The following is a 23,304-nucleotide window of genomic DNA, read 5'->3' as shown; positions in this document are numbered from 1 at the left end:
GGGACGCGCCCATTGGCTCTCCCGGCGAGCCCCGCCTCCCGCCCATGGGCTGATGGCTCGAGCGTCGGCCCCCCCTTAAAGGGGCCGCGTCCCCCCGCGGCCAGCCTTGAGGGGACAGCAATACCTGCCCCCGGACGGCCCCTCAGCACCCAGATTTTGACTTTTCTTTAATTATACAGAATTTGGTGCCTGGAATGTTGAACCCTGGCCCCGGGTAGCGCAGCTGGTGGTTGTCGCCGAAGTGGCCAACGATTTGGCAAAAGAAAAAAATAAAAGGATTTGTCCACCTGTCACTGAGATGAAAATTTGGATTTCGAGAGGGCAGGCGGTGCCAGAGCCGGCAGGACGGGCTCCATCAGCACATACCTACAGCTTAAGCATCTTTACTGGCTGTTACAGGCACCTCCTAAACTGCAACTTGACCCATCACGGTTTTGGTCCTCAGCTCCGGGCATTGAGAGCAGAATAAAACAGCAGCAGCTTCTCCAAACTATTAAATAACTCTTTCTGGTTGCTCTTCTGACAACTTAAGAGGTTATTCACGTGCCTGCTGAAAAAATAAAAATAAACCCCATAAGGAATGTGCAACAGCAGCAAGAAGCCCATGAAACATCCATGATGGCTTTTCAGCAGCCTGGTAAGAGTGCTTTGCCCTCGTGCAGCAAGGGGTGGCCCATTTTTCTGAGATTTGGGAATGCCCTTTCCAGGCTCCTCACCTGGACTTCTAAAAGCTCCAAGGAACCTTCCACTTGCAGATTCACCTTTGCCCACTGAGCTGGTGCCTCCCATTTCGGTTCCATAGCTTGATTTCACACGCTTTCCATCATTTTTAACTGTTGTCACACAAGCAAGTTGCAGCACTGTGACACCCTTTATTTTATTTCTCCAAAGAATCCTCCAAAAGCACCCAAAAACTGCTTGTAAATGCTGCAGAATGTAGCAAAGGGAAAAGGATGAGGAAGGATAAGAAGGGGCCTCTCACCTTTTCCAGAACAGCCGAGACAAATTTCTTTTCACAGAAGCATAAGCTTGTTCAGGACATGTTTTCAATATAAAATACTAGAATCAATATAAAAGAATTGAATCCCAATAAAAGGAGCACACGTATCTGCTAATGCACTGGTTGTACCTTTATTGTTTCACCTCGTTCACTAACAATTCAGTGGTGCAAGGTTACCATACACAGTTAGATATCTGCATTGCACACCTAAGGCTATACAGCAAATGGATCAGAATTAGTACAAATACATGAACTATATTTACATTTTGTATACTCAAGCTCCAAATATCGGATATATTTACAAAATAAAATAAGAAAATGAAAACCTGAAATTAATGTACAGTGTTGCTGATACACTCCTTCGCTGGGATGAAATCAGTTTGCAAAGAGATTTGTTCAAGAAGGCCACTTATACAGCATATACCTTGTATATCTTGAGTACAGAGATTAAACATGGAAATGGGGACCGCAATTTAAAAAAAAAAAGTATATGTTTCAGTGCAACAGCATGTCTAATGTCCAAATTCAGGAACCTTAATCAACTGCACATGAAGTATGAACAAGCAGAGTGGAAAATTAAGACCTGATCCCGGGAAGCGCTGATGGTTCAGGAGTCCCCCTGCGTCTCCTCCCTGGATCAGGCCGATAACTTGGCGACATTAGGAATCGACTTAAGACTTACCCCTCCACACCCTCAGTTCTCTGAATACACAGCTGATCCCGGTAATTTAAAACCTGTTCCAAATAACATTGGACACAACCATCTGGTTGGTGTTGGACTAGTTTTGATATTGAATACTTAGAACGCATAAATGGCCTTCTGAACAAAAAAAAAAAAATAAAAAAAATAGAGTCAATCCTGTTCTTGAACAGCTGATGTTTTTAAACAAGGAAGCACAAAATTAATACATTCCTGCTACATACAGTACAGTTCAGACCACATATTGGGGTTATTAACCACAATGGAGAGATGCAACGCACACACGTTAGAGACCCGTTGTACAGTACATTCAGCAAACCCTTCCAGAGCAGCATCAGGATCCTTCCTTCCTTCCTTCCTTCCAGCAGCAGGGTCACTGCTGCATCTTCCCCAAACACACCCGCCGCGGCACAAACCAACACAAACTAAGGCTGTGCAAGAGTAACAGCAGCTGCAGATGCATAGGCAGTATTAGTGGGTCGTACAGTACCAAGGGGTGTTATTCCAAAGCTAATCCTCTTCCTTATCTAATGTGCAATTAATTACAGATGTATAAATATACAATACATTACATAAAATTAAATCCCTGTAAATTAGATAACAAGCAGCAAAAAGGAAAGTCTTTGCTTTGAAATACCTTGCTATTCAGTAATAAGGACTGTTAGACACTGACCAAAAAAAAACCCCTTCTCAGTGGTCTGGAAATAGTATTCCCTTCCCTTCTGCATCCCAGAATAGAGGAATCTTCTTTAAAAAGGTACTTAAAGTGCATTTCTGAAAATACAGTATAAGAGGTTAAGTTTAGTTTTAAAATATCCAGGAAGCTCCAACAGCAACGACATGGTTTGCAATGGTCAAAAAATGATAATTTCCTTCTTCCTTTTAGTGAGGGACATAAAAAACCCCAAATGACAGCACAGTTTCAGACTGATTCTCTCCGAGAAATGCCTCCCCCTGGTAGTCCCGGTGCTGGGTGGGCTGGCAGGCCCCCGGCACGACGCCTGGTCAGCAGTGGGGGGTCCCAGGAGCTGGCTGACTCCAGGACCCCCCCCCACGCAGCCGGTCACCCAGAGCGGAGCCTTCCCTGCCCAGAGAAGGCAGCTTTTGGCACATTTCTCCCCTCTTGTCCCGTTTCTAAAAAGAAATTTCTAACACTGGGCTAGACCAAAAAAGCTTTAAAGTGGATGGAAACCCCCCCTTTTTTTTTTTTTTCTTTGTTATTCATTTAAATAAAACTCAAATTTATTTCAGTCCAGTTTTAAGTTTTTTTTTTTTTTTTTTGTTTTGTTTTGTTATTCATTTAAATAAAACTCGAATTTATTTCAGTCCAGTTTTAAGAAGGAAAGCTGATGTCTCAAACTGGGCTTCAATAACTGGTGAAAAACCGTAACTGCGTGTCTATGTCAGACCCGAAAATAGTAATGCCCATTTGAACTCCACACAACGAGAATCTATTTTGTCACAGATTATGCAGCTTTAAGAGATACTGATGCTGAAAAATAGAATTTTGCTCTTCTGATGATCTGTTATCCACACAGACATCAAGTCATCAGAAGCTGCTCAGAGTCTTTAGGTAGAAGAGTAACATCTACACAACTCAGCTGTAACATTTCCAGCTCCGTATAAAATAAGCATCTGTGTCTTCCTGCTTTTAAAGGAAGATCCCTTAATCATGTTTCTATGCAATGCCTCTATCCCCTTAGGTCATTTTCTGGCTTATCCAAAGCAAAGACTTAGCAAACTAGTTTTCTTCTAGTTTAAAAAAAAAAAAAAAAAAAGAAGGAAAAAATTAAAATGCTGTCAGTGTGTCACAAAATGCCACCACCTAAATTGCTACCTCTCCTCAAACTGGTTCCACTTTCATTATAAATGGTGGTGATGGCATCAACAACTTGGTGCTTAAAATGAATCTAATTCTTGAGATCGGCTTAGCTCCAGCTCGGGGAGCCCTCCTGCAGCACTAACAGTCTTACACATCACACACTGCAAGTGCATTATCATCCATTGCGTAACAAAGGAATATCATCACTGTATTAAGAGTCACACACAATTAAACAAGACAAAACCAGAAGAAAATTAAAACAAACAAGCAAAACCACATCCCTATAATGCTCCTGGATCCCCAGGATGCTCCCTCACTCTGGCTTCCAGTTCTGAAATAAATCTGAGGACCATAGAAGATAGCATGAGCACGTGATTTAGCTTGAGTACTGTCTCAAAATATATAAAGATATGTCCTAGCAAGAGTCAGGCTCCATCTCCCTGCTCCTTTGCCAACCGTGCTTTTGGGAGGTCTCATTATGCATTGCACTTTACTGAAGAATGAAAACCCCATAAAGCTAAAAACTTCTTCAACTGATGCCAGTCCCACACAGATCTTTGTTCCACACAATTCCCAATGCATGGCATGACCTGCTGCTGAGTGAACTGAATCAAAATGACCTTCTTGAGCTGGAGTACCTACTGTAATAGTGGAACAAGACCCTTTTAGCTCTCCATGGAGAGGCCAGAGCCTCAGGATGAAACTCCTGTACATTCCCCAGGGCACCGCTGGCCCTGTCACTGCCCAAGGCAAGTCAGGAACACACAGCACAGAGCCTGGGGCACAGTAAAGGGAAACAGCCACCTCCCCTCCACAACAACCCCCCTGAAAACAAACCTAAGAAAGATGAGTTCACATCTCAGGAAATTTATTCTGCTTCCCTTTTCTGGGGCAAGGACCAAGCCCTTGGCCACAAGGAGATCCCAGACTGCAGCTCAAGAACTACCACCTCCCAGCTCAGCTCCAAGAAGCCAATTGTTACACCCACTGACCAGGACCAGAGTCCACTTGATCCGTCCTCCAGGAAGGATTAATTCTGAAGTTAAAACTAACTAGGGGCTTTTAGCTACTGAAAACCATAGCAGGGAAATTAAGAGGCCTTCAGTTATTCCAAAAGGAAGCGAAAGTGTCCTCCTGTTGCCTGGAAAATACCGCGAGGGCTAGAGGTCTAGAAAGGATTTTGTAGACGGAGGACACTTTCCCCGTGAGCAGCCGGGATGTCAGCGGACTGTAACAGAGAAGGGATGCGCGCACAAACAGGCCGGTCAGATCGGTGCCCTAGGTCCATCCTCATCATCACCCACCGCCATCTCCTCAGGGGAGGGGGGAACTGCAGGAACGCGGGGGAGACACTGCCCCCCTGTGGCCATCTCCTGGAAGCGCTCCAGGGAACCACCACGCTTGTGCTTCCACCTAACACTCATCCGACAAACACGAGGCTGAGAATCTAAAACTTTAGGGATTATTCCTCAACAGCAGCACAGGTCCCGTCTCCTCAGCTCAGTTCAGAGGCAGAGGAGTGAGTGCGAACGCGTTGGGAAAGAGTTAAAACCCCCCAACCCTGTTCACCTGCATCCCTGCAGCAGGAGCTCGAAGGCAGATGATTCCAGCCAGCCCCTCTCGGTTTGTTCCCTGCCTTTTCCCAGCTCATACCTTAGCCTGTTGGACCCTGGAAATTCAAAAATTTGCACCAAGTCCAAAATCCAGTCTGCCCAGATAGATTTGTCCAATATCAGCTTTCAACAGAGTTTAAATTAGAGGCTGGATCCAGAAAGCCTGAGGAGCTATTGCAGTTCCTGGCTGGGTAATGTCTAGAGAGAAGAATTTATCTTTCCCTGGCGTTAGAACTTTGCCCTGAGGGAACTCAATGACTACTGCCAAGTCACAAATTGAATGAAAAACCTGGAGCAGTCTAGACAGACAACAATGGACAGTGGGACAGACACCAAAAGGTCAGTTGAAATGGGAAAACAATTGTTATAAGAAAAAAATAAATAACGTGTGTGGTGTTTTTTTTTTTTCTTTTTTAGAGTCGTGCATAATCACTCGATTTTTTTGATTTTTTTTTTTCTTTCTCTTTTTGTTTGGCCACATGCTACTAGTATGATTCTCAGTACAAGTGAAAAGAAACAAGGTAGGGTTAGAATACCTAGAAAATGTGCTGAAGGAGCTGGGAAGGTAAGGGATGTTAAGCCACAGGATTACATACAAGAGAAACTGTCAAGAATCACAAAGAGAAAATGAGAGGTAACACTTGATCTATCGGAAGGTGAGTCAGGGAGAACAGATGAGAACATTACATGGACTCAGTACTTCAGCTGGCCCGTGCGTCTTCGAGCCAGTTTTGACCTGCACGAGAAAGAAGCAAAAAAAGTACTTGTTGAATTCTGGAAGTTTCTTTTTCTTCCCTCCCCACAGTTTGTCCACCTTTTTTTTTTTTTAAATTCTTTTGTATAGTCCTACTTTACTCCATATGTTTAGAAAGCAAAGTGTATCAAGGGCTGCAATGACAAATACTTCTCACTCTTGTGCTGTGCTCCTTTAAAGGAAGATGGGATCTTTAAGGACTGCACTGCTAAGAAATTAATTGATGCTGTACAGTAATAGCTTAAAAAAAAAATTAAAAACTAACTGAAAGGAAGAGCTATTGTAGCACAGTAAGATCTTTCCAGCAACCAGGGGATGTCTGTGACTGGTGTTAAAGGGAGGGCTTCTAGAGAAGTTCAAAAAAGTGAAGGAAATGAGAATTTCTGCAGTAGCTCACAATTAAGAGAATGAAAAGGCAGCCCAGACCCGCCTGCACAGAGGCAGTAAGAAGCTTTACAAATCTGTAAAATAGCAATATAAGGAAAGCATTTTGTGGCCTCCGAATGCAGTGCTGTGTGACGGGTAGCACACGTTCAGACTGGATATATCTGTCAAGAATGTCACACGCCAAAGCAACAGCCACTGTATTTCCTGAAACACAGGGCTTTTTTGAGCCTTTGTTGTTGTTGTTGCCCACCCTCCTCCCTCCTTCAGTTCACCCATCTTGTCAAATTCTTCAGAACAAGATTAAATTCTGTGACAAACTATTTGCTTATGAGTATCTCACCATCTTTGCAGCACTGTCTGCCCACGAGCTGCCTCTTACCGTATTGTGCCAGCAAGAAGTGGGTTGAAGGCATATAACCAGTCGTTCATGTCCTTGTCATTGATGGCCTGGAGCAGGACCCCACGATGCTTTGTGCATACACCAAATGTGTTGGGTGTCTGGAATATTAAGGACAATTTAAAATAGTGAAGTCTACAAGCACAGAAGCAGATGCAGACTTCCTCTCCGAGGCAGACTTTGCTACGTCACATTCCTAAAAACCACAAGCCCTAAGGTCTTTCATTTAAATTACGCTGGTAATTTGGACATTCATATTAGTCAGTCAAATGGGACATCTTCTACACAATATAGTTTTAACTCCTGAGCTGCTGAGATGGAGCAGTAAAGTTAAATTGATTCCTTGCAGGATGTTTGTGTGTGTTGGTTTGTTTTTTTGGGTTTTGTTGTTGTGGGTTTTGTTTGGGTTTTTTTTGTTTGGTTTGTTGTTTTTTGGTTTTTCTTACACAAACCACACAACCCCCAAATACCACATAAACAAAGCTACAAAAGCCAAACACACAGAGTGAGGGTACCAACACCTGCTCATAAAAGCAAATACCAGGCATAACAGCAGCCATTTTCAGTCTCTTGTATAACTGTGTCCAATACATAAGAAACCCTCAACAAACTTGGAACTTTTTAGGCATAATCATCAGATGCCAGACATTCTCCAAGACACAGATGCACTTTCCTCAGACCAGAGATGACACACAGGATGGTACGGATGTGCTACTACCTGTAGTGTTCCTGCTCTATGCATAAATAAACAATGGCTCTCAGACTGACCTTCACCATTGCCTGTTGATCCTCACTGTATTCCACCTGAGCTGTGGACAAGTTTATGATTCCTCTTTCTACAGGATCTTTGTCACTGTTGTAAATAAAAACATAGGGCCGGCGAACCACCACAAAGTGCTTGGCCCAGGAGCTGGAGAGTGGCTCCTTGAAGTGGAGGTATCCTTTCTTTGAGACCACAGAGCTGGAAAAAAAAATCCAATCAAAACAAATCCACAGATAAACAGGAATATTTTTCTCCTCAATAAGGCACCTACTGAGTATCCCTATTAATTGCAAAACATTGTATGAGACACTTGGTCCTTAATATGTTTTGTCTGCCATGGTATTATGAAAGAGTTCTTCTATAGCATGTTGAATATTTTCTTCAAGAACTATGCAAAAGTCTGACAGAAAGAGGGACCCACAAAGATCTCTACTTCAGTGAACTCCAGCCATGGTTTTGATGATAACAGATACTATATTTAAGTCACTGAAAATCCTGTTCATTAAGTAGATACAGGGGATGAATGCTACAGAGATCAACCATCAACACAACCCTCATAAATCCTGCCTCCATCACACAGGACTCTGCAGTTCTGCTGTCACCTGCTTAATTTACCTTCCTCAAATGGGGTAAAGAAGCTACAAGTCCCAGAATGCCCTTGTGACAGCTCTTGGGAAGCCACGATCATACAACAATAAAAAAACCTACCCTGGTCTGATTTCCTCAATATCAGGCACGAGGTTTAGGAATTCATTCTTTCCAGCTCTGGCAAGATAGGAAGGTTCTACTGTAGGTATTAGCTGGAACTGCTCCACCTCATTACAGGGACTGGAGGAACGAGAATTTGCTTCTGGTGTCCTTTAATAATAAAAAAAAAAAAAAGTCAAGAGAGAAAAGTGAATCACAACAAACCCACTGAATGTGACAATGGAATTTAAAGTGCACCTACAGCCCAGCCCATCTGACAAGTTTTATCGTCCAATTCAGATATTTTACATGACATTGGATTCTTTTGTACAATATCAAATAGCATTTCCCTTGAAATCTTTGGAATAAAACCTACAAAAACTGCTGGTAAATTGTTTGCCCACTACTTCTCCCTCGTTTCTCTTGCCAAACACAGTCACAACAGGGACACACATCTTAGTGTTGTTTAGCACAAAACATACTACTTTGTCAGCACTCATCAGGGAAGGTATAAATTACACATCGTTCACTAAGTAGTTATTCCCAATGTCATCAAAAGTATCTTCTATAGATACAGCTGAGAAAGACAAACAGAGATTACTGGCCAAAGTGGTTTATTCTGGGTTGTTGTTAGTAGGTCTTTTTAACAGACCTCTGAAAAAACACTTGTGGATTTTACACACTGAAGATGCACTGCTCACTGGAATGACAAGCATCTGACTGTTCTTTCAGCACAAAGAGAAAAAAAAACACTTCAAAAGAACAAAATGGGGACAAATAACTGTACGGAGTGATTGGAGAAGATGAGGCAAGGGGCTGTACAGAGAAATATCTGAAAGTAGGGGAAAGGAAGAGGGAGGGAAAAATAATCAGAAAACATAGCAAAGAGATTTGTGAAGCACCGAGAAGTAATGTTTTCCTGTTAATACCCTGTACTTACTTCTGATCAATTGAATTGCATCTTGAATCCACCAGTGAAGGGCAGGTAGATGAAGGTGTGAGGGTAGCACTGCTGAAACTTGACACTGATGGGTCCCGCCCAATTGGAGAAATATCCGACAACTACAAGGACAAATAAAGGTAAAAATATTACAGAAGAGGGTTTTTTTGTAGTTAGTGTTCAGTCCTGGCTAAAAAATACCACTCAGCATGTGGAAGGCTCAGGTAATAGGAATATATTTCAATTAGCCATTTCCCTACTTAGTAGTCAAAATAAAGAAAATTAGTATGAAGTGTTTTGTCTCTTCACAGTATCAACAGATTCTACAAACTACAAATATATTGCTATTATACTATAAATACAGTGTATTGTATTGCATGAAATATTTACCTTACAATCACTGATGCTGTTGTACACCTGGTTAAACTCCCGATTGAAAGTGTGAGTGAGAAGCTGCAGACACTAAGGGAGGGGAACAGACAAAACACAGAAAAGAATTTCACGTTTAGATTTTCAGAGAAACTTGAACACAAAAGGCAATTTGCCAAGACATGCTTGGCAGCTCATGAAAGAATAAACAAATTCTAAATTGCTCTAAAAAATCCCAGGAGGAGGAGGAGGGAATAATCACTTCTCTTGATAAAATTAGAAAGTCTCATTTACTACTAATGAAAGGGAATGAGGTTCAGCCATAGCACAAACCCAGCCACCAGCACTGGCTGGTGAGAATGGATTATTTCACTCTAGAGCATATTAAAATGAAACTCACACAATACTGGCTGTTCACCGTGCTGTCTAAAAAGCTCATCATTAATCTTTACTCATCTTTGGCACCTCAGTTTAGAGCCAGGATGCTTTCTCATGTCATACATACCTTGGTGGCCAGCTCTTTCTCCCGATCCACCAGGCTCTCTATGTCTGCAGAGTCGTAGCCGCTGCTCTCGCTGGGCGTCACTGCGCTCTCAAACGTCGTCGTCGAGATTTGTGAGGAAATGCTGGTGGAGGTACTGAGGGTTCCGCTGCTCAGACTGGGAGACAGTGAGTCACTCAGAGACTTGGGGATGCTGTCACCCAGCTTTTCGCGGAGCAGAAGGAAATGTCGGGTTTTTTCCACCTGGTAAGAAAGGAAATCAGTCAGTATCATCTGCTCCAGGGTGGTGCCTCTTCTGCAGGCACTGAATTCTTACACATTCTTTTAAGATTCACACCAGTAAACATTGTCCCAGGGGAGGGGAGATTACAATAGCACTAGAAGTTGAATCCACCCTTGTTGAATACACTGAGACTCTGAGCTGAAGATTCAACTCAGCAACCAGCCACACACTTTCTACCTTCCCTGTTGGAGAATTTACTTAAATCTTGACTTTGAGAACAAACCCTGATATAGAAAAGCCGTTCAGCTCCGAAGGACTCTCAGCAGGCAGACTGAAGGCAGACTCAGAGGTACAGCTGTGCCTTTCCTTCCACTTCCCCAATCTCTTTACTCACCTCGTGCAGCAGCTCCAGTTTCTCCAGTTCCCACTGATGCTCTAGAATGAGGCTGTCACCCCGGGGCCTCCAACCTGCCAGGTTCTCTTCTCCTCGCACATAGGCCACAGATGTATCCAGGACTTTCCTCCTCCTCCTCTGCATTCCTGAGCATTAAAAAACAACATAAGACATGTTAAAAACATAGCCAGAGGGATGCCACCAAGAAACACTCGGCAATTAGCAATCTGCAAAGAGCCAACACTTGTGCTGCTTGGCTGGAAACCATTTCACTAACAGCAATTACACATCCCAAAGAGATTTGATTTAGTCCTGCCTTCTTACTTCATTCAGATATTTTCTATTGGCACAACAGAATGCAAACTCCTGTTCAGTCTAATTCAGCACAAGAACTTCAATTGCTAGATCTCAGAGGAAAAATATACTGATATTACATGAACTACACTCCTTCCAAGTTATCAAACTTGCATCAGATATCAGCAATATCTTCAAAAGAGCAAGACAAAACCCTATTGCTGCAAAACCAAGTCCCAACTGTGTTAGTTACAAGCTGTGTATTATGGCCCCAAAGTCTGTGACTCTGGGACATGCCCAGTTTCCTGATCCACTGAGAACTTCACATTTTCTGAGGAGCGAATCCTTGGTTCACCAGTGGTAAGCACAGAACCAAGTCAAAAGCAAAAGCCCTCCTAGGTTTTTATAGAACCTGATCCACTGAGAACTTCACATTTTCTGATGACACAGAACCAAATCAAAAGCAAATGCCCGCCTAAGTTTTTATAGACCAGCAATGTTCCATTGCTCCTATGAAACACAGGAACTGCCTCCCATCAGGATAGAAGTGTTTACTCTCTTTTGCCTATGAAATGTTCTGCAATATTTCAGTTTGCAGCATCTTTATTGCTTGAACACCCAGTCACTGCTTACCTGGACTTCCTGTGTCTGCCATTTTGCATAAACTTAGTTCATAGATCCCAGTTACTCGATTGCTGTTCACAAGAGAAGGGAAAAAAAACTCTGTTATCTTCAGAAATAAAGTACACTAGCTTTAGTTCAGTAGTCCCCAAATTTGAAGTTTAAGTATAGTTGTTAGTTAGAACTACTAAAATTGGTAACTGAACTTACGAATCCGGAGATTTGGAGTAGCCACTGCCAAAGAGATTGCGTAGGGATCGTGGTGGGGAGATCTTGGCATCTCGCGAGTAGAAGACCATACAAACATCCTTTGTTATAACAGCAGGCTGGATGCAGTGGTCAAGCTAAGAGAAAAAACAGGAATGAATGAGTGGCTGCAGACAACTATGCCAAGTCATACAGCTTCCCTCTTTTAGTGGGACAGCTTTTTGAAATTTGTTCTTGTTTGGGTCTTTGGTGAAGGCTTTTCATATTTGTTTCTCTGAAAGAGAACTGTCAAATTTCTTGATGGATCTTGTGTGTGAAATAATTGTACTACACAAAACAACAGTGTCTTGCATGCAAAGCCAAGAGTTAGGCTAGTGTTCGCAACAATAGTAGTACTTACATATCAATGTTCACTGATTTCAATGGATTTTCAGATATAAAGACAGATAAAACGAGGCACAAAAAGGTGATGAGATCACCAGTTTCATCAGAAAATGAATGAAGACTTTCACTGGCTTCAGGATTCAAAATCATCTAGTCCAGTAAGTATTTATCTGGGGTACACATTGTCTGTTGTCTCAAATAATTACACTTCAGTCACAAGTAAAAAGGTCTCTAACCTCCAGGTAAGCAGAAAGGGTCATATATATCTTCTCTCCATACGGTGTCACTCGGTTGAGGAGCAGGGAGTTGTGCAGGGAGCTATCCCAAACTGCTTCAAACCGATAGAAAGTCCTGGAAAAAAGTACAGCAAAAGCTCAATAGTAAGAGTTCCTCTGCAGCCCTCTCATCAGTCAGCGCAAAGCATCTCTTCCTTGATATCATCTACTCTCAGTGGCATCAATAAAAACTACTTGAAACAAAAACCTTCTCTTCTTTCCCGAGATTACTTCTATCTCAAATAGTGTGGCATAAGAGACCATTGCCTGTTATGAAAAAGACCCATCTAAAAAGGAAAAGAGGGAATACAGTAGAGAACAAAAGCTGTCCTAACACTACAGGGAAGTCAATGCTAAAGAACAGTGTTTCTAAACAGAATTCCTGTCTATTGCCTCAGGTGCAATTCAGCCCTGCTGGACCTCCAAAGTGCATGGGAAGATTCTTTCTTATATGCAACACTCATTCTACAACGTATTTTAAGATTAACATAGAGCAGCAGAAGAGATACCCCTAATAGTTAGTCTTATAAAACCAGCAGCTTCTGATAGCAAATCATTCCTGTCTATTGCCTCAGGTGCAATTCAGCCCTGCTGGACCTCCAAAGTGCATGGGAAGATTCTTTCTTATATGCAACACTCATTCTACAGCGTATTTTAAGACTAACAGAGCAGCAGAAGAGATCCTCCTAATAGCTAGTCTTCTAAAAGCAGCAGCTTCTGATAGCAAATAAGAACGACTGATAGGTAGGGATAAGTCCTATATTCAAGTGATAAAGATTTCTTTCTATGTCCCTATTAGCTTCAAGTAAAACCTTGTTGATCTAACACAAACTTTTGTAAGAAGTCTCTTCAATTTGGTACATGGAAAGAAATGAGCTGAGGTTCCCACAGTTCTACTCTGGCCATGAGGAAACATCATCTGTTCAAGTCAAAAGTGAGAGCCATCATCACGCACAGGACAGCTAAATCCTCACACCTAGAGTCACCCTTACACTCTCTCCTCTCTAACAGGGGCTTGGGGAAATGAGCTTTCTCCCTTCTCACAGACAGAAACTGATTTCATGTAGGTTCCTTTGGAAAGAACTCCTATACCCTTATTCAGGAATGCTTTTCTACACTGGTAACAGGAAAAAGAAGGTATTCATTCTTCATCACCTCCATATAATTGCCCTCCCAAATCCTCTTGCCCTTGAGGTTTTCCATGCTGAGTCCAAATGATGTGGTACTAAAAGCAAGAAAGTGCTTCACATATATTGGGTTTTTTTTAAAAACAAGTTATATCTCTAAAGATTATCCTCACACCTAGAGTCACCCTTACACTCTCTCCTCTCTAACAGGGGCTTGGGGAAATGAGCTTTCTCCCTTCTCACAGACAGAAACTGATTTCATGTAGGTTCCTTTGGAAAGAACTCCTATACCCTTATTCAGGAATGCTTTTCTACACTGGTAACAGGAAAAAGAAGGTATTCATTCTTCATCACCTCCATATAATTGCCCTCCCAAATCCTCTTGCCCTTGAGGTTTTCCATGCTGAGTCCAAGTGACGTGGTACTAAAAGCAAGAAGGTGCTTCACATATATTGTTTTTGTTTTAAAAACAAGTTATATCTCTAAAGAGCTTCTGTACTAATGCCCAAGGCCAACTCAGAAAAACAGAAACTGAAGCCAGAGACAAATGACAAAAAGCAGGGGAGGGGTGGAAGAAAGAAATAACAAAAAAACCAAAACAAAAAGAAACACAAAACGGCCTAAGAGTAGACATATCAGAAACTAAGAGTTCTGATCTCAAATAGAGTTTCCAAGAATGCCCCTGCATCAAATGTAGGTGCCTTTCATTGGTCATTGAGGCACCATGAACTGTGCAGTCAAGCAATACAGTCTGAGAATATTGCTAAATACTGTTTCATTGGTCATTGAGGCACCATGAACTGTAATACAGTCTGAGAATATTGCTAAATACTCTATGTTTGAAGTAGCATACTGAAGAAATTACTTCTAAATGTCTTGCTTCTATTAAAAATTCCAGAGAAATACATTCTAAATTACTTCTAAATGTCTTGCTTCTATTAAACATTCAGAGAAACACATTCTGAAGGCTAAGGAATTGGTAAATTTAAAAGCACAGTAGCGTAATAATCCTTACTTGAGTTAGATTAGGCAAACAACACAGGCTGTACTCTCACCCTTTACAAATCCGTGTTGAGTCCCGATGTTTTAATCTTTCGTCATGTCTTAGTTACGAGAGCAATTTTTTAAACTTTTAGTAAGCTCCAGATCTACAATCTGGGTGAAAGAAAAAGTAGTAAAACCTGGTTGTCCCCAGATGGGAAAGCCAGTCTTCCTGGCCCCTCAATCAGCTCTGCACCATTTGAACTTCTCAGGAAGAGAGAACACCGGTGTAAATGTTCATCAGCACAGAACTGAGGGTCCCCCTTCAGCAAAATGATGATTTTTGGATCAACACCAAGTTGAAGTCAAGTATAGCTTCGAGACAGTTACTCTACTGGATTTTGTCTAGCCAGGAAGTTAAATATACCCAGTCTTGCCTGTCCAAACCAGAACTTGCTAGAATAGTTATAGAGGGAGACAAAAAACAGAAGGGAGCAAACTTCTTTCAGCATAACCAATAGCACATGGAGGAAAATGGAGCACAGAGCAGGCAAAGCATGGGAAACAGGAGAAACATGTTAGAGGCACCAATGTATAGTTAGAAGTGATTTGTAAATGGATTTCAGCATCAGTGAAAGGCAGTGAATTGACAGCATTGAACACTTAAAGTCTTCTCTTTTTCAAAGAGGCAGAACACAGAAAGCAGAGTGCAAATTGTCGCAGCCAGCCTGCTTGGCTGGGATCCAGTCTGGAGGGAGAAAGAGGAATCCAGTCTGAGCAGCTACTACACGTCTGGCTTCTCTGCCAACTGGGAAATGAAGAAGTAGCAACCACATGGTTAAATTTCAGATGCAAATCCAGCCTCAGAACAGAGGTTGAATGCCAGTCACATGGCAGCCACTGCTTTTTGTTCAGTGCAATTCTGAGCTGGAATTTCAAGTAACCTAATCATTCAGGCCCTGACTTGGTACTTCAAACGTGGCAAGTTACGGAGTCAAAGACAGTAAGAAATTCCAAATTTAGTTCATTAATACAGAACAAAGGGAAAAAATAGCAAGGACTACAAATAGGGACTATATTCTGATGGCACATTTTGAGAATCAGAAAGACTGAAGGAAGGAAGCTCTTGCTTACACGTGAAGGAATGTTGAAGTTCACAAGTCCCCCACTGAATTGTACCTGAATAAAGCCCTGACACAAAGGAGGAGGTGGTAAACTACTTCTGGAGGAGCTAAAAGGCATGCTAACAGAATTCAGTAACAGCTAAAAGGGAAGTGGCAGCAATACAAATGAGACATAAAGCATTCTATTTTCAAGAACCTTTATGTACAAAGGAAGCAAACAGAAAATACCTAGGCATATCCTTATCAAGAAAGAGCCTGTAAAAACATAGAAAGAGCTTCAGTTAGTGCAGCCAAAAGCAGAACAAAAAAGCAACAGCTGAGAGGAACACAAGTGAAAGAGCTTCAGTTAGTGCAGCCAAAAGCAGAACAAAAAAGCAACAGCTGAGAGGAACACAACAAGCGGACTTAAAGAAAACCAAGCCACACCAAGCAGAAAACAAGCCTGCAGACAATGAGCAAACATAAGACACATCTCTTACTCCACCACCCTGCTGTGCTCTCATCCCACAGCTTAAACCTTGGCATTTTGGTAAGAGATGGTCAATAGCTTCACTTCACTCTCACTCCTTGTTCACCCAAGTGGCCCACCTAATAGAAAATGACAGAGCTATACAGGAATTTCTTGAAATTGCTAGATAACAGAAAGTACAGGGCTTCCCAACTGCAAATCCAATCGTATCAGACTGGAAACCAGCAACAGTCCCCTTATGTTCCACTTAGGCCAATCCATTAATTCAATCACACTACAAGTAAAATACCCACATCTCTGTGGGAGGCAAAGAATAACTGCTAAAAGCCCTGTCACTGTGTGCCTTTACAGACACTAGGTGGCAGGGAGACACTCAGTTGGTAGGAGTGTCCTGAATCCACCTTTAGTATCTCAGCGCTATTTCAAAGTCCAGGCCTCTAACGGCGAAGGAAGAAGCCATTTCAGTGCCAAGAAGGACATCGCCTCCAGCAACTGCACCAGAGACGGGCCCCAAAACACTCCCCTCCCCTCCGGAAACACTCATGCAGAGTTAAATCTCAGAGATATTCCTGCTTTGCACCAGCAAAACAGTCACGGCGTGGTCAAGTGACTTGGCTGATGTCAGAGGAGGGAGAGGCCGTGCCGGATTCTGCCTCACTGCCCTTTGTTTTCCTTCAGCGTCTGCAACAATGTGGAGTCTGACTGATCTTCACAGCAAAGCACCCTACTGAGGAGACACAGACAGCCAGAAAGCTCTCAGACAGGGGCCCTGCTGCTGCCCAAATGACTGCAGGTACATGGAACAGACACCTCCTTATTACAACTGGAGTCAGTTTGATACATCTGTAAAAATCCACAAATTACGAAGCTTAATTTACCAAGCATGGCTCTTGATTAAATTGTCACATGCTTATTCCAGGAATAATATAGGTAGGTATGTACATATCCATAAATAAATCCCCTGAGATTGCTCTTGTACTTCAATGCTGTAGTCTAACAACAGACCTTGATGTTAGTTTAGAAGCTCTGGGTTAAATTCTGAGACTCCTTTAAGCTGTTCCTTTCCATCCTCCCTTTGTGGCGCTTACAAATGGAAAGTAATTCAAATGCATTAACAACAAATCCTCCACGCAGACTAATGAACTTCAGCTTTTGCAAGAATTTATGGTAACATTCATTCTCTATCCGTGTGCCCTGTGCCCATGGAATTCTACATTTAATAATTATCAACATTCTCAGCTTTCCAAACTTCCTGCCAATATCTCAGAGGTCAAAGAAATGTCAGATTCCTGCCCCGGTGCTCACTTCATTCACTTACCTATTGGAGCTGTGAGAAGACTTCAGGTATTTTGCAGAGATAATATTCAAAGACAGAATAGCATCCACAGCAGCTTCATCTACCTCTGCTTTATTTCTTATACGTCCTGAAAAGGGTAGGAGGGGGAATCAATTAAAACTAAAACTGAAATACAGAAGAAATTTGTTTTCTTCCAAATATAATTTCAGACTATGGGATTAACAAGCAGCTACACGTTGGAAGTTGCAAAACTTAATTTTTTCCTCTGGATCTTTTTCAACATGCTCTTCTCACAGCCAGTACTCAAAGATGACAGAACCATTAGAACTTTTTCTTCCTTACGTAGCGATGTGCAAAACAATATACTCACCAACAACCAGCTCTCGCACATCTTTCCAGTGCAACTCACTGCCCTTCTCATGGATAATGGTGACTGTAATTCTACGCTGGATTCCCTGGGGGAGTCCAGAAACAAAACCTTGGTGAAATATTCACACACACACAATCATCATCTATTTTTCACTTAAACTGCAAAAAAGAAGCAAATAAGATGATTTAAACTGGTCTATAACTGTGAACAATCATCTCTGCGTTTCAGGGCCCTAAAATTATCTTAAGAGGAACACTATATTCTCATGTGTAACAGAAATTAAGACTTCTCCCTTCTCATTCCACAAAGGCAGAGGTTTTTTAGCCTAAAATAGTTCTGAAATCGTTGCTACGCTCTCAAAGATACATATGGTCCTGGGATAAACCAGAGTTGACCACAAAACCAAGCAAATACTTGGGTAATGCGTCCTTATATGCTTATATGTTACATATAAAACGTATATACACCAAAAGAAAAAGTGTCTATACAACAAAAAAAAATTTACTAGAAAATAGCAACTATTCATGCAGATATTCTCCTCCTCTGTGACATGTATCTGTTACAAGTCAAAATACAATGAAACTTTGTAATAGCTGGGAAGAAAACAAAATTGTAGAATAGAAAACAAAATAGAATAGTTTTTCAGAACATCTGAAAAATACCTCAGGTGTTGGTGAGGACACTAGTAAGTCCAGAACAGCGTAGCATTTTTATTCATTCTTTTTTTAAGGAAATTATTGGAATCTGACCATTATTCTTAAGCTGTAAGACCTGTTCTTATCATTTTAAGAAAGGAAATGCAAGTCACAGGCCCTATGAAAAGGAACTTAGAATGTGAGAGTAGAAAAAACAGAACATAAACCTATAAACAATATTTAACTAGGATTATCTTTAGAATCTAGCTAAAGACAAATTATTATTAAGGATTATTATAGGCATTTAAAATGCACTGAGACATGGTCATTTTGTAGATCTGTCTCATCGTCACACGCAGTGAGAAAGCACCAATGGAAGCTGAGTCTGATCCTTCTGTGTCCCTGGCAGAGATGCTGGAGAACACTGAAGGCACAAATCTTGTCCCAAAGGTTCCTGCTTTTTAAAAGGCTTTTATCTATCGTGAGTGGGATGCACAGTGATAAGCAAAGGAAACAGCAATGTTCTAGGGGCCCAACATCTTCTCCTCGTAGCCCAAAGCCAGCAGACTAAGTACAGACTGAGAGATGACTGACCCTACAGCTATCATTACAGAGCTGCGTGGGAAAAGGAGACATGAAAGATGCAAAATGCAGTCATTAGCATTCTAACCCCCCCAGAGATGAAACTTGCTGTTCTACAGCCCTCATTAGTACCTGGTGAAGCAGGAACGTCCCCTGACAAGGCAGGCCTCCAGTGTGGTCCACAATAGCAGGAATATACCTGTGTGAGACAGTGCAATCAACAGGCAGGAAAGATACACCAGCACAGCAATACTCTGTATTCTGCTGCCAACAGTCACATTTCCATATCATATCTGAAGAAATCAGAGTGTTTCTACTGACTCTCAGACTGGACTCTTTATGGGACCACAGTATCAGTGAAATATAGAAGTATCTTATACTGTTCTTCCAGTACTTCTGGAAAATTGTGGAACTCACTTCTCAATATAATCCTAAGAGACCTGTCAGAGAAAAACCTTCCCTGTAGCAGAGGCGAACATAAAATAGGGTCTGCTAGCTGACTTCTGGAGCAGGAAGTCTCTAGTGACCCAAAGAATCTCAACTTGTGGCCTGTGTAAGGTTAAGTTTTCCCAGCACCTGTTCTACTGGTGTGCATGGGATTCCAAAGGGGAAAGATTCCTTCAAGTGTGAAAGAATGTCATTGTGTCTGTTCAGTCCTTTCCAAGGGGGACAACCCAATCACTACAAACCAGCCAGACACCAGGCTGATATAAGCCAGACCACTGCCCAATAATGGTTGCTAAACATCAGCCTTGCCTGAATAGAACAAAGATAGAAGATCAAGCTCCCATAAATCACTGTTCTTAAAGCAAGAAAGATTAATATGGGACTTACTCCCCTGTTGGCTCCAATTCGCTGATCTCAAACCACACAAGGAGGTCATATTTGCTCACGCTCTGGCCCAAGCTGGGTTTGCTCATGGTGTTCAGCTTTGTAGCTGGCGCTAAACATCAGCCTTGCCTGAATAGAACAAAGATAGAAGATCAAGCTCCCATAAATCACTGTTCTTAAAGCAAGAAAGATTAATATGGGACTTACTCCCCCGTTGGCTCCAATTCGCTGATCTCAAACCACACAAGGAGGTCATATTTGCTCACGCTCTGGCCCAAGCTGGGTTTGCTCATGGTGTTTAGCTTCGTAGCTGGCACTTAAGAATAATAAAAATAAAAAAAAACAACAGAAAGAATAAAAAAAAGAGTGGTTTACAAAGACTGAATGAGTAAAGCTTACCCTAGGGCTCACAGCAACATGTCATTTCAGTGATCCTGTGCATTCTAGGTACATGTGCAGACCACGTCTTTTCCCATGAAAATGACATTGCTTACAGCAATCATTAGTTCTCAAAGCATAGGTTTTTAGACCTAAGTTACTAGATTATAAAGAAAAAAAAACAGCCCCAAAACCAGCAGTTAAATAGTGAAACAAAAGTGTATGCAAAAAAGCTTGTAAAAATACACAATCTCTCTAGATCCACCAAAAAAAGTTTCCTCAAATGTGCATCAGTTACTTTCTGATTAAACAGTTTGTGATTCAGAATTGCTTAGATCTGTTCATCTGCACCATTACTCACCCATAAAGTACATTTCCCCTTCTCCACACAAGAAAAAAAATAAATAAAGATTTTAAAACTTCGGTCTTTGTTTCTTCAACATTTCCCCTTCTCCACACAAGAAAAAAAAAAAAATAAAGAATTTAAAACTTTGGTCTTTGCTTCTTTGTACTAGATTATAAAGAAAAAAAAACAGCCCCAAAACCAGCAGTTAAATAGTGAAACAAAAGTGTATGCAAAAAAGCTTGTAAAAATACACAATCTCTCTAGATCCACCAAAAAAAGTTTCCTCAAATGTGCATCAGTTACTTTCTGACTAAACAGTTTGTGATTCAGAATTGCTTAGGTCTGTTCATCTGCACCATTACTCACCCATAAAGTACATTTCCCCTTCTCCACACAAGAAAAAAAATAAATAAAGATTTTAAAACTTCGGTCTTTGTTTCTTCATGTTACAAACCGCCAGTCTCCTGCACCAGTTTAGGTAACAGCATGTGTATGTAAAAAGGCTGAACAAGACTTATTCCAGAGCCATAATCCTGCCAAAGTATTTTTCTGGGCTCCTTATGTTTTGATATTAGTGTTTACTAATGGCCAGATCCTCTTTAATTCCTTTAATACAAATGTAGGGATAAACTATGCTAGAAAAAATAGTGGGATAACAGACATTCTAGAAATAACCTGATATTCCTTCACGTGTACTTTAATGACACCTTTTAGCTATGATTGCATGACTTCTCTTAATCTGTTCATTCATTTTTGGAAATGGGAACATTTTAAAAGCGTAGTTCCTGTGTACTCTGACAGGTATTTTTGTAACTCTGCAACTGATTTTCCATTTTTTCCTCTTTTCACATACTAACCTTACTGCTTTTATTAAGCCACACAATCATTCTCCCTTATAGCCTCTCAAGCCCCATTCTTCCCTTGCTCAAGTGTTCTTTAGCTTCTTCTATTGTCACACCTCTGTGTATCCTCCAGCTTCCACCATGATTTAACTTTCCATGCACTGGAAGGGTGTAACAGTTAAGAAAAGGTCCTTATAAGTGCACCTGTGTAATCTCTTTTGGGAAAAAAAAGAAGTGAATTCTGTTTCGTTCTCTTAATCTGTTCATTCATTTTTGGAAATGGGAACATTTTAAAAGCGTAGTTCCTGTGTACTCTGACAGGTATTTTTGTAACTCTGCAACTGATTTTCCATTTTTTCCTCTTTTCACATACTAACCTTACTGCTTTTATTAAGCCACACAATCATTCTCCCTTATAGCCTCTCAAGCCCCATTCTTCCCTTGCTCAAGTGTTCTTTAGCTTCTTCTATTGTCACACCTCTGTGTATCCTCCAGCTTCCACCATGATTTAACTTTCCATGCACTGGAAGGGTGTAACAGTTAAGAAAAGGTCCTTATAAGTGCACCTGTGTAATCTCTTTTGGGAAAAAAAAGAAGTGAATTCTGTTTCGTGTCTAGGTAAAATAGCAGCTGCCTCAGAGGGACAGGTTTTACAAGAATCAGTTATTTGCAGCACTACAACTCCTCCATCCTGAGCTGCAAGCTTCAGTGTCATCATTTACTGTTCCCATTACTCAGTGTAGTCACTCTCTTATACCCATCACATCACATAGCTGCACATGAACTCCTCACAGCTGGACTCAATGCTGTTGGTAGCCAGAGGAACATCAAACACACCCAATCACTCAAATTTACTGCTAAGCAGAGAAACTCAAAAGTGCAAGAATAGGACAAACAACAGAAAGACATATTTAACTAAATGTGAAAGATGGTTCTGGAAGTTCTCATGGACTTGCATGGGTGTAATTAATACCCAGTATATCATCATCATCTTTTTTTTTGGTAATAAAACAAAATAAAAATGTAAGTGAGGAACAGCACTGTTAGTGGCAAAAAAAAGATGCGCAAAAAGGAAACCTATATAGAACCCATCTGAACGTTTCCCTACAGCTGGCTGCTTATAGACAGCATCTCTCATCCCAATCTCATAAAACTACGCATAGAACAAAAAAAATCAGAGGTCCAGGAAGTTTCAGGAAATAGATCCAGTGACACAGAAAAATCTGTGATACCCAGCACACCGGAGTTCATAGATTTTCTCTATGGTTCACTCTAGAATAGCCCTAAACTTAAGCACAGCATCATCCTTCCGTGCCCACAACCATGGCAGTTTCTAGTCCCAGGAATACCACATGATAAAGGCAAGAAAAAAGGAATTTTGAGGCACACTCTGGAACTACGTCTACATCTACCAGAGATCAAGTTTGGCTACTAACCATCTCGTTTAGGAGCCCGCTCACTCTGACAACTGGGAATAGGCAGAAAGAGAAAAGGTGGCAGCTGGTCAGCTCCATCCTGGAAAGCAGCCACAGCAGAGGAGGCAAGCACGTTGGCATGCTCGGAGAGCGTGTTCAGCACATGCACGTTTACATAGCCAGACATAAGATACCTAATCAACTCAATTTTTCTTTCATGGTCTGCAAACGGAATGGAAGACACACAAGAAAAAAAAAAAAAAAGGAGGAAAACAAAAAAAAAAAAAGGAGGAAAATAAATTATATAAGCTCATAAACATCTCTTTGTCTTACTTAAGCTTAATTGAAACCAGAGTCTGGCTGTTACACCCCTGGAGCAGCCTAATTTACTGCATTTGGGATGACAGGTAGGTAGGGCATTTCCACGTAGAAGCTTTCGTGGGGCTCAGATGTGCACGGCTTCCCAGCCCCCCACCCCCAGCAGCCATCTGGCCCCCCTTGCTCCCAGTGCTCCCCAAATCAGGGGCTCCAAACCGGGTCCAACACGGTGCCCGGACACCCGGCTGGTTTGTCTG

At 41.6% G+C, this 23,304-nt stretch overlaps 2 protein-coding genes across 8 annotated transcripts in view; both read right to left on the bottom strand.

The window, feature by feature from the left end:
- PGD (phosphogluconate dehydrogenase) overlaps positions 1–376 on the bottom strand; it is a 13,047-nt gene extending 12,671 nt beyond the window's left edge. Inside the window, exon 1 of the mRNA XM_014941479.1 lies at positions 367–376. The gene's annotated coding sequence lies outside the window, so the exon portion shown is untranslated. The remainder of the gene's footprint in view (positions 1–366) is intronic.
- A 2,612-nt stretch (positions 377–2,988) lies between these two features.
- Positions 2,989–23,304, bottom strand: part of KIF1B (kinesin family member 1B) — a 92,835-nt gene continuing 72,519 nt past the window's right edge. For all 7 annotated transcript variants that reach the window (XM_014941374.1, XM_014941379.1, XM_014941376.1 and 4 more), the window contains 15 exons: positions 19,752–19,860; positions 19,050–19,116; positions 17,701–17,785; positions 17,352–17,457; positions 12,294–12,408; positions 11,677–11,810; positions 11,479–11,540; positions 10,552–10,697; positions 9,938–10,177; positions 9,454–9,525; positions 9,064–9,185; positions 8,145–8,294; positions 7,442–7,634; positions 6,656–6,774; positions 2,989–5,871 (listed from right to left, as the gene is read on the bottom strand). In XM_014941374.1, the coding sequence (XP_014796860.1) occupies positions 5,829–5,871; positions 6,656–6,774; positions 7,442–7,634; positions 8,145–8,294; positions 9,064–9,185; positions 9,454–9,525; positions 9,938–10,177; positions 10,552–10,697; positions 11,479–11,540; positions 11,677–11,810; positions 12,294–12,408; positions 17,352–17,457; positions 17,701–17,785; positions 19,050–19,116; positions 19,752–19,860 (1,763 nt within the window). In that variant the 3' untranslated portion in view covers positions 2,989–5,828. The remainder of the gene's footprint in view (positions 5,872–6,655; positions 6,775–7,441; positions 7,635–8,144; positions 8,295–9,063; positions 9,186–9,453; positions 9,526–9,937; positions 10,178–10,551; positions 10,698–11,478; positions 11,541–11,676; positions 11,811–12,293; positions 12,409–17,351; positions 17,458–17,700; positions 17,786–19,049; positions 19,117–19,751; positions 19,861–23,304) is intronic.

The sequence above is a fragment of the Calidris pugnax genome, unplaced genomic scaffold (genome assembly GCF_001431845.1).
Source record: "Calidris pugnax isolate Ruff unplaced genomic scaffold, ASM143184v1 scaffold82, whole genome shotgun sequence".
NCBI lineage: Eukaryota > Metazoa > Chordata > Aves > Charadriiformes > Scolopacidae > Calidris > Calidris pugnax.
This window is presented reverse-complemented; position numbering and strand designations above follow the sequence as displayed.